The sequence below is a fragment of the Oryctolagus cuniculus genome, chromosome 5 (genome assembly GCF_964237555.1).
Source record: "Oryctolagus cuniculus chromosome 5, mOryCun1.1, whole genome shotgun sequence".
In the NCBI taxonomy this organism is placed as follows: domain Eukaryota; kingdom Metazoa; phylum Chordata; class Mammalia; order Lagomorpha; family Leporidae; genus Oryctolagus; species Oryctolagus cuniculus.
This window is the reverse complement of record NC_091436.1, coordinates 151,912,826-151,924,116: the sequence shown is the minus strand read 5'-3', so window position 1 is coordinate 151,924,116 and position 11,291 is coordinate 151,912,826. Positions and strand designations below refer to the sequence as shown.

The window sequence follows — 11,291 nt, the reverse complement described above, 5'->3', positions numbered from 1 at the left end:
TCTGAGAGACTAAGGGGTGGGACCAGGTGCGACCCTTAAGAGACGATCAGGACTCTGCCCTGGCGATTGGATCGGTGGGTCAATGAGTTACCCCAAGCACCTGCGTGGTGAAAGCCGATTGTCTCCCACAAGCCTGTGATGTCCTGTGCTGCATGGAGATGCCAGCGAGATTCAGCCTCTTCACCTTGGACCAGAACCGTGGGCCAACATGAACCTCTTTTTTTTTTTTTTATAACCTCCTGGTCTGTGGCATTGTGATATTGGCAACAAAAAATGAGCTAAGACAATTACTAAAATTATACAAGTGTACCTTGCAAAGTTTGTGGACAAAAGGAATTGAAAGCTAGTGTGTGTGTGTGTGTGTGGGGGGGGTGACGCTGTGGTGTAGCGGGTAAAGCTGCCGCCTGCAGCGCCAGCATCCCATGTGGGCACTGGTTCGAGTCCCGGCTGCTCCACTTCTGAACCAGCTCTCCGCTGTGGCCTGGGAACGCGGTAGAAGATGGGCCACATGCTTGGGCGCCTGCACCCGTGTGGGAAGAAGCACTTGGCTCCTGGTTGGCATAGCTCCAGCCATCTAGAGAGTGCACCAGTGGATGGAAGATTCTTTCTCTCTCTCTGCCTGTCAAGTAAATAAGCCTTAAAAAATAAAGCAAGCAAGCTAACGTGTGGTGCGGGCATTGTGGTACAGTGGGGATGCCCGCGTCCCAAATGCGAGCGTTCAGGTCCAAGCCCTGGCTCTGCTTCCAGTCCCAGCTTCCTGCTAATGCACACTCTGGGAAGCAGCAGGTGATGGCAGCAGTGATTGGGTCCCTGCTACCCACCTGAGAGATCTGGATTGAATCCTGGGCTCTCTCGCCTCTCCCCCATCTCCCCTCTCTCCTCCCCCCTCCCTTCTCCCTGAAATAAAACCCAAGAAAAGTTAATGTGCAATTTCCATGAACAGTTTGAAGAGCTCTCGTACATATTGATTATATCTGCATATCAGGGTTTCAAAAAGCTTCTTCAAACTCGTCTGTGTTTAAAAAAAGCCTTGGAGGCCGGCGCCGCGGCTCAATAGGCTAATCCTCCGCCTTACGGCGCCGGCACACCGGGTTCTAGTCCCGGTCGGGGCACCGGATTCTGTCCCGGTTGCCCCTCTTCCAGGCCAGCTCTCTGCTGTGGCCCAGGAGTGCAGTGGAGGATGGCCCAAGTGCTTGGGCCCTGCACCCCATGGGAGACCAGGAGAAGCACCTGGCTCCTGGCTTCGGATCAGCGTGGTGTGGCTGCGGCGGCCATTGGAGGGTGAAAGGAAGACCTTTCTCTGTGTCTCTCTCTCTCACTGTCCACTCTGCCTGTCAACAACAACAACAAAAAACCTTGGGAAAACCCATGCCATGGGGAGTGCGGGGAAGAGAGGGGTTGAGCCAGCTGGAGCACATTCCTTAATTATGCGCCGCTGCTGTGTGCCAGAGAATTCTTGGTTCAGTTCAGCAAACATCTGCTGAGTGGGAACCGTGGGGCACAGAACTTCCTGGCTCCCAGCCCATGGTGCTCACTGACAAGCAGCCCTGTGGGAAGGAAGCACTGGTTACACACAGCTGAAGTGGTCTAATGCAATGCTATAAAAACTCACGCGACAACCTGATAAGAAAAACCAACACAACCAGACACCTTAACCCAGGAACAGGAAATTCTGTTAATTGATCGTTTATTAATGACACACACATAGATAGGATCTGCTGATGATACATTGATATACACGACCATCAAAAACTAGAAAAATAAGTCATGTGCACATGCTTAAAAAAGCAAAGTGTTCCTACGTTTCCTGCTACACTTATGCCAAGTTTTATCCCCCAAAGTATAGCATGAAACAATCACAGCATTTATTTTATTCAAGTAAAATGCTACCAAATATAGCCGCACTTGGGTAAGTAAAACACTAGGATCCAGCGTTCAGAGAGAAAAGTCACGTGGCACAATGTCAGGTTCAGAGTGTCGGCTGACAGTAATTTACATTGTGCTTCTCGTCTTTGTTTTCACGGAGTCTCACCGTAAGCATGAAGGCAGACACACAGAGAGAAACAGCACTTCACGTAAAATCTACTTAAAAACACTCACATGGTCGGGAAACAGATGCAGATCAGCTCTCCATAAGCCCTGTCTCGACGGGACCCAGTTTGAAAAGCGCTTCTTTAAGGCCCACAGACTTGTTGTTTGGGTGGTTTGATGTGAGTCGCGTGGCGATGGCTGAGCAGTTCCTGCTGAGACCCCAGGGTAGCCCTGTTGCTACACAGGTGCTCAGGACACAAAGTACTGCCCAGCAGTCGTGGACAGGTTGCTCTCTCCCTCCTGGTCTAGACCGGAGGCTGGCAAACTTTGCCTTTAAGGAGCCAAACAGTAAATATTTTAGGCTTTGCAGGCCACACTGCTGCTCTTGTCCAACTCTGCCAAGCAGTGTCATGTGAGAAGATGGACACTCCCGAATCCACCTCCCTGGACTGACAGTCACCCAAGGGCAGTGTCACTAGTGCTGGATTTCTGCCTTTGACCTTGGTGGTCAGCTGGTGTGACCCAGGGTGTGGCTGTATTCCAATACCGTTTTACTTATGGAGCCTGGAATCTGAATTTCATAGAATTCTCATGTATCATAAAGCACTGTCTTGTTCTTTTTCTAACCATTTGAAAATAGCACAGTTCATAGCTATCGTGTTGGACAACACCAGGTGCAGGTCAGACCTGGCCTGTGTGTGTGATGTAGTTGTCAAACCATGGTCTCATGATCCTTTTCCATTTTGTGTGTGTGTGTGTGTGTGTGTGTATGTAAATCCCATCTAACACAAATGGTTACCTTATTGAAAAATAACCAAAAAAGTTCAACTTAAAAACACTTCTCTGTCTTCCCACCACCGGGGAACATTTTATTAAACAATAAGCTGTTTCCTTTCCAAGTTTTAATTACAGAATTGATCAAGGCTATGGCCTTGAGCCTCTGGCCCTAAATTTATCTAGAAAACAAAATATGCAGGAAAACTTAAAATTGGTCACCAAAGTAAGGACTCTGTTCCAAAGTCAAAAAATATGTTTGAAAAATATCTTCTACACAGCTTAGCATGGCTGTCTGACTTTAAAAACTAATGCCTGAAATTCTGTATTCTTAATAGAAGAAAATGGACACACCCAGATTTCAAGTACTTAGATTAAAAGCCACCCAAGGATGACACCAGTAGAATAGAAATTGAGTGTCATCATGGCAGGGATGGGACCCCTGCCAGTGCTGGGTGGTGTCACCAGCAGGCAGGTGTCTGCTCCCCTCTCCCTTGACCTTGGTGATCAGCTGGTGTAAGCCAGGCCTCAGGGAAGCCAGCGCCAGCCTGGAGGTGCCCCTGTGTGCCGTCAGCTACTCAGCCAGCTCCCCAGTGGCTCATGGAGGGCTGCTCAGTGCTGTGTGGGGCTCAGGGGTGATTGTAGCCAGCACTACTTTCTTTTTCTTTTCTTTTTTTTTTTTTTTTTTTTTTTTTTGACAGGCAGAGCGGACAGTGAGAGAGAGACAGAGAGAAAGGTCTTCCTCTGCCGTTGGTTCACCCTCCAATGGCCGCCGCGGCCGGCGCGCTGTGGCCGGCGCACCGCGCTGATCCGATGGCAGGAGCCAGGAGCCAGGTGCTTTTTCCTGGTCTCCCATGGGGTGCAGGGCCCAAGCACCTGGGCCATCCTCCACTGCACTCCCTGGCCACAGCAGAGAGCTGGCCTGGAAGAGGGGCAACCGGGACAGAATCCGGCGCCCCGACCGGGACTAGAACCCGGTGTGCCGGCACCGCAAGGCGGAGGATTAGCCTAGTGAGCCGCGGCGCTGGCCACCAGCACTACTTTCACCCGCTATGTGGCACATCCACGGAATGAGAGTGGGGTCTACACACTGAGACTGGGGAAGAGGAGGGAGCTTCCTCTGTGCCCCTGTGGCCAGGATCGGCCTTTATCCCCGTGGGCATGGGTGACGTGTCTGGAGGAGCCTCGGACTTTCTTGGAGATTTTCTTTAAGAGTAAGAGCCAACGCTGGTCATGGGGTTTTTGTGTCTTGTGTGTTGTTTGCCTGCTGAACTGTCCACAAATTTTAGATTAACGCTGCCTGAAATGCAAGGCTCCATGCCCCTTCCGCAGGGTGGACTGGCAATTATGGAAATCCTTTTCCTTTTGGGGCTGCTGTGGTGAGCACAGGTGAAGGGGCAGCTCCACCCCCAGTGCACAGCAGGCCGCATACAGCCGGCGGGCAGGTGGGCCTGGCTTCCCTCGGCGGCAAGGCCCCTGCTGACGTGTGCAGGGCATCTGGGTGGCACGGCTCATAGCAACGATGGCTCCCTTCCCGACACAGGATCCCCATCTGAGGCTGAATAAGGCCTATGGAGGATGGTCACCGCCCACATGGGGTGGGAGGTGCTGAGTGGTGGGACCACAGTGACAGGGCTGCCCAGGGAAGGGGCCAGGCAGGGTCCCCCTGCGCCTGCCTTACTACCAGGCTACTTCTGCTCTCTATGATTACGCTCAGGCCCTCAATGAACTCCAAAGCAGACACTTTAGGATGATGAAGACTTCAAACGGAAGAGTGGTCCAGAAACCGGGCGAGGCACCGCTTCGCTCCCCACAGCAGCTCTGTGCTCTTTCAGAAGTGGCTAAACAAAAGCCTGACTTAGCCCCTGCAGAGACACCTCTGGATACACCCTGCCTAGCCTTAATGGTGAGCTGGCCATGTCCCCGCCCCAGCCCTCAGCCGTGCCCGGGGAGTCTCTCAAAGCCCCAGGGCCCACGTGTGGGGCCAACCCTTGCTCTAGAGATGGATGGGGTGGTGCACGGGCCCAGGGCGTCTTTCTAGGAACCCTGTGCTGGCCATCCTGGAGAGCCCAGCCGTGGGCACGCTGCGCACGTCGGCCCCTTGTTGGGAAAGCGCAGGGGTAGGATCTGCATCTGCTTCAGATTACAGGGACTGGATGAGTTCTAAAAAAGTCATCATTCCGAGAACCTACGGTTTCACAAAACAGGTGGCAGCTCCCCGTTCGTGCGGGCAAGCCTCCCTCTTTATTTTCCAGGGGACCGAGGACTCCTACAAGCCCCCGTGACACACGTACTTGACCTCCAGGTACTCGTCAATGCCGTACTTGGAGCCCTCCCGGCCGAGGCCAGACTGCTTCACCCCCCCGAAAGGGCACTCCACGGAGGAAATGAGGCCTTCGTTGACGCCGACCATGCCCACCTCCAGCTGCTCGGCCACTCTCCAGATCTGCGCTGGGTCTTGAGAGTAGAAATAACCTGTGTGGGGAGAAGAGGGCGCGTAGGGTACGCGTTGCATGAAGACCTCGCGGCCACAGCTGAGGGTGCTGCAGGCAACTCCTTGGTCACCCAGGGCCTGGAGTCCTCCCGGCTCCCACGCAAGCTGCTGTCCTTGGTCCTGCCCACGCCTATCTATCTCGATAACGGCCAGGTCATCCTTGGCCAGCACTCACTGTCCCTCATCAGGATGGTCACATGGCCTCCCCGGCTTCTGCGTCCCACTCTCTGATCCACCTGCAGGCTGTGGTCAGACTTCCCCACGACTTTTCTGCCCAAGCCTTTCAATGGCTCCTGACTACAAAATGAAGCAAAATTCCATAGTGGGCATTCAAACCCTAACATGGTTTTGATCAGTATTTTCAGCTTTGCCTTCTAGTGCTTCAGTCACCAGCCACCTTCTCCAAAGTCGCCCAGATTCTCCTCACTCTCCTCTGACCACCCCCAGTCCCTTCTGCCAACACAGAATCTTGCCCACTGTGCCGGTTCGAGTCCCGGCTGCTCCACTTCTGAACCAGCTCCCTGCTAATGTGCCTGGGAAAGCAGTGGAAGATGGCCCGAGTGCTTGGGACCCTGTCACCCACATGGGAGACCTCCACTGCTTTCCCAGGCCATAAACAGAGAGCTGGATTGGAAGAGAAGCAGGCAGGACATGAACTAGTGCCCATATGGGATGCCAGCGCTGCAGGCAGAGGCTTAGCCTACTATGCCACAGTGCTGGCCCCCCAAATAAGTAAGTCTTTAAAAAAAAATCCTGCCCACCATTTATAACCCAGTTCAGGGTATGGCTTCCTCAGGCCATGGAGAAGAGAAGAAAGAAGCTCCCAACTTGATGTTGTGGCAGCCCTGTGCAAGCCCAGCCTTACTGTCATGGAGCGCGCCACACGGGGTAAGGGACCCCATGCCACGCGTGCCTGTCCTCTTGCAATCAACAGCTCCCTTACATCCGGAAGGTGACTTCTGTAGAGCCGTAGCTGACCGTGGATGTCTCCATATCTTCTGCAGTGTTTCACTCCCTCTGGGTGCTAATACATGGTTTTCCCAGGGCTAGAGGGCATGTCCTCTGGCCACCTTGACCATCACCAAGCTGGAGGAGAGGCAGCCACCAGGGGAGGCCTCCCTGGCACTCACTGTCTCCACAGCTCCGTTGGCCTGGCATGCTCTGCCCTTGCTCCAGGGCTTCCTCCTGCCCCTGATCAGTCACGATGGAAGAGAAAGCACTTGGGATGTCTGGGCATTGAGCCTCTGAGAACACGGGCCTGAGGCAGTGGTTGTGATCCTCCACTGAGGACAATCTGTGCTCTCTCTTCCCCACACTGCACCCACGCCCAGCTCTAACCAGAATGTGTGTCACAGGGGATGAGCCTAAAGGATACACACTTGCACAAAACCACCTCTGCCACTTGGAGAGCAGCAAAACACACTCCGCTGGGGTTTCTGGGAACCCAGGGCAGCGTCTGGCCCAAGCTGAAGAACGTAATTACGAGTGTCGTTGAGTGAGGACGGGCACGCACCTGCTAACCCCACATCAGTGGCATTGGCGATGGCTATGGCCTCCTCTTCAGTATCGAACCTGCCAAAGTCAACACAGGTCATAAGCAAAATCTTTAAGGCGAGGAGTAAACCAGCTTCCTGAAAGAACTTGGGGCGCAGGGCTGAGCACTTGCAAATCAACATGGCAAACAGGAAAAAAGGCTGGCAAGTCGGGAAGAGAATACCAGACCAATCCCCTGGACAAAGGGATCACTGTTCTTGGTACCTACTAAGACTGACGCTACTTTAGAGCAAGCATAATGTGGTGGAAAGACAGCCGCTCAGAGGAGGCGGCTCCCTCACTTCCTACCCTCTATCGCCACCTAGGTGCTTGGATGCAGCTCTGGAATGTCTCTACCAGTTTATTTCAGGAACAAGACTTGAGTGGTAGTTTGGTTGCAAGCACCTGATTCTAACTTCAGAGATCTGCCAGCAGGGGGAGCAGCTGTCTCGCTGATTTTGCAAGACACAGGGGCTGAAGTGGCGGGGCCTGAATCCATGCCCACTGCCCCGCCAGGGCCTGAGTCCTGACACGGGAGCCTCCCAGGAAGAGACCACAGTCTTCCTGCAGATGTGATCAAGTGGCATTCCAGGCAAATAATTTTATTGTAACACTGAGGTTCTTCTAATGGTCCACGTCCTCAGTGGTGGAAAAACAGACGGTCTCAGCAAGAGGGTAACGAGGCTGGCACAGTATGTGATGACAAGGCTTTGTGATCCTGGACATAGTGGCACAGCCAGTCCCAGCTTCCAGCCTGCCCTGTGCTCCCAAGGCCAGAGATGTCAGAGAGCACACAGAGAGCCACAGCTCTTAGAAACCGCCATTAGCAACCAACACCAAAAGTGCAAGAACCCCTTGAGAACAAGAAGGTGGCTGGATCCTAGAGGGATGCAATAGTGTTAAGATGGGGAGAGCTGGGCGGGAGCTCCAGGGGGCCCAAGGAGCCTGGGCTGCAGCTCTCCAGGCACCCCTGGGAATTTTGGGTGATCCTGCCCACAGACGTGAGTCCCTGGACCCATGCTAGGTTGCTGTGGTGCAGTAGAGCAGCAGGCCCAGTGTGGCACAGTGAGAGACCCAACTGGTGTCCAAGTCCCCACTGGCATAGGAACTGCCCAGAGCAAATGCAGGGCCACTGGCAGCCTCTTCCCATTCTAGTGCAAAATACCCAGGAGCCAAGGCTACCTGGGCGGGGGAGTGAGTGAGCAGCGACACTGGGTTCTATTCCTGGAAGCACCCTCTCTGAGGCTCAGCCCCAGGCCTTCCCAGTGCCATCTAAGGTCTAAACTCCCGCCGGAGATATTTCAGGCCAAGGTTGCTAACAACTCAAAGGCCAAAGACAAGATCACGGGGAAATTACAAGACGCCCAAGGACTCCAAGAAAGACAACAAACACCACGACCTATGCTGGAGGAGGCAGAAACGTGATGGTCCTTTAAAAAGTCTGTGGAAAATAGAATTAAAAGTTTATTTTGATGCAAAATATTTCAAAGTTATGTATTGTCTTTCCACAATAGGCATCTGCCCCAAACTTTTGAAAAACCCCACATGTGTCATTTCAAAATTTGCACCAAAATCAACTCTTTTCCATGACTGGTTTGAAGTACCTTTGCAGTACAACAGAATAAAAATAGAAGGAAGGGACAAATATGCACAACAAAAGAAAGGAGAACTGCAAAGCAGGAGAAACCAACCAGAGAGATCAAAGATGCACAAAACAGGGGCCTTCGCTGTGGCATAGCAGGTAAAGCTGCCACCTGCAGTGCCCGCATCCCATAGGGGCGCTGGTTTGAGTCCCGGCTGCTCCACTCAGGATCCAGCTCTCTGCCATTTTCTAGGAAAGCAGTGAAAGATGGCCCAAGTGCTTAGGCCCCTGTACCCACGTGGGAGACCAGGAAGAAGCTCTTGGCTCCTGGCTTTGGATCGGCCCAGCCCTGACCACTGTGGCCATTTGGGGAGTGACCTGGTGGATGGAAGACCTCCCTCTCTGTCCACTGTGATCTAAATAAGTGATTTTTAAAAATCTCATTAATTAAAAAAATACCATAAATTGAACTCTGCTTTTCTGTTAACTCAGCACGACTCTGCCTCTCTGACCTGCCCACTCTTCCCCACCCACCCCTCAAAACCGCACGAGACTTCCTGGCCAGGTTGCCTTTTTCTTTCCTGTGTTTTCGCCCGGCTCCTCCTGGCTGAGTGATCTTACTTGATAACTGGCGCCAGGGGCCCGAAAGTCTCTTCCCGGGAGCAGAGCATGTCCTGGGTGACACTGCTGAGCAGGGTGGGCTCGAAGAAGTTTCTCCCCAGGTGGTGCCGCTTCCCGCCTGTCACAATGGTGGCCCCCTTAGAAACGGCATCATTCACCTGTTTCTCCACCTGCATGACGAGAAAAAGAATTCTTGGGAGGTCAGTTGAGGATGTCTGTCTGCAGGAAACTATGTGTGGTTTTCTTTTTAAGTAGGTTAAAGACAAGATGCCCTGGTTCCTTCCAGAGAGAGAGAACCACGCGGGCAGAGCTATACAGAGGTGATGAGAAGGCAGCAGGTGCACGGACAGTGAGGGCTTCATCCCTGCCCTCTGACCCTCCTGTGTCTGACCTTAGTTTGTGTCGAATGGTCTCACACTGTTGACCCCTTCCTGGGTGTGTTGCTCCCTTGTTTTCCTGGGATGTGCTCTCATAGCGCTCTGGGCTTAGTCCCGGTTTGTCGTCCTACACTGTTCTGATATAGTCTCAAGTATAGTTATGCATCACTTACTGAAGTATTCCAGGAAAGGCACTGTTCTTGTGTGACTATCCTAGCATGTACTTATACAAACCTAGATGGGATTGCCTAGGACACAGCTGCAGTGTGTATGTGTGTGTGCGTGGTGTAGCCTACCGCTCCTGGGGCCTTCATCAACACAACACCACAACATCAATGCAGCACAAGAGAAAAGGATGCAGGCCAGAGATGCGGTGAACATGATTCACACGAGGCTGCTGCTGGCGCAATAACACGGCATACTATTTCACAAGCAGGCATCCACTCTCGCATTATGACAAAATTTGGGGCTGGCATTAGGTATAGCAATTAAGATGCAACTTGGGGGCCAGTGCCATGGCACAGTAGATTAATCCTCTGCCTGAGGCACCAGCATCCCATATGGGTGCCGGTTCTAGGCCTGGCTGCTCTTCTTCCAGTCCAGCTCTCTGCTATGGCCTGGGAAAGCAGTAGAAGATGACCCAAGTCCTTGGGCCCCTGCACCCGTGTGGGAGACCAGGAAGAAGCTCCAGGCTCCTGGCTTTGGATCAGTGCAGCTCTGGACGTTGCGGCCAACTGGGGAGTGAACCAACGGAAGGAAGACCTTTCTCTCTGTTTCTCCCTCTCACTGTCTGTAACTCTACCTGTCAAATAAATAAATAAAATCTTAAAAAAAAAATAAAGAAGATGCAACTTGGGACATTCACATCCCAAATAGCAGTATCTTGGCTTGAGTCCCGGCTCCACTCCCGATCCCAGCTCACTGCGAATGCACATTCCAGAAGGCAGCAGGTGACGGTTCGGAGACTTGCGATCCTGCCACCCCCATGGGAGATGCACACTGAGTTCTGCACTCCTGGCTTCAGCCTTGCTGTTGGAGAGCAAACCAGTGGATGGGAGACAGCTCTCAAATCAATCAATAAAACAGAGTACACCATAACCAGTCATTTGCCATTGTTATCAAGGACTACACACTGTACATAATTGTACGTGCTATACTTTTATGTGTCTGGCAGCACGGTAGGTATGGTTACATCACATTCACACACTGCATTATGGTGGCTACGTTTGGGTAGGCGATAGGTTTTCAGCTCCATTTTTTCTTTGTTCTTCTTCTTCTTCTTTTTTTTTTTTTTTTTTTTTTAAGGTAAAGGGTTTATTGGGGGAAACCTGACAGACCAGAGGGAAGGGGCAGAGAAGGAAAAAGAGGGTCTAAGAGATCAAGAGAGAGCACCGGCGCTGCGGCTCACTAGGCTAATCTGCCGCCTTGTGGCACCGGCACACCGGGTTCTAGTCCCGGTCAGGGCATTCAGATCAGCGCGGTGCGCCAGTCGTGGTGGCCATTGGAGGGTGAACCAACGGCAAAGGAAGACCTTTCTCTCTGTCTCTCTCTCTCACTGTCCACTCTGCCTGTCAAAAAAAAAAAAAAAAAAAAAAGAGAAAGATCAAGAACAGGAGCTCCACTTTTTCTAACGGGACCACCGTGGTACATGCAATCTGCCACTATTGGAACTGTTACTCAGTACATGATGTTGCTTTGAAACTGCTGTGTGGAAATGGCTTTATCTCTGAGTTTTCTTGCACCGTGTATTGATGTCTTGTCTTGTTCTCTACCTGGCTGATAATATCACTGATTACAGAATGCTGGTATAAAATAGTTTTCCCTAAGAACTCTGAGTGCTTCTCCACTTCCGTAGAGGAAAAGTCTGAGGGAAAAATGG

The 11,291-nt window shown here is 52.2% G+C and overlaps 1 protein-coding gene across 1 annotated transcript in view; it reads right to left on the bottom strand.

Moving 5' to 3' along the window:
- Window positions 1-1,670: 1,670 nt before the first annotated feature.
- The window catches only part of ALDH5A1 (aldehyde dehydrogenase 5 family member A1), a 33,187-nt gene continuing 23,566 nt past the window's right edge, over window positions 1,671-11,291 (bottom strand). The window contains exons 8-10 of the mRNA XM_002714157.5: window positions 9,036-9,205; window positions 6,813-6,871; window positions 1,671-5,280 (exon numbers count right to left, since the gene is read on the bottom strand). Of these exons, the coding sequence (XP_002714203.2) occupies window positions 5,075-5,280; window positions 6,813-6,871; window positions 9,036-9,205 (435 nt within the window). The 3' untranslated portion in view covers window positions 1,671-5,074. The remainder of the gene's footprint in view (window positions 5,281-6,812; window positions 6,872-9,035; window positions 9,206-11,291) is intronic.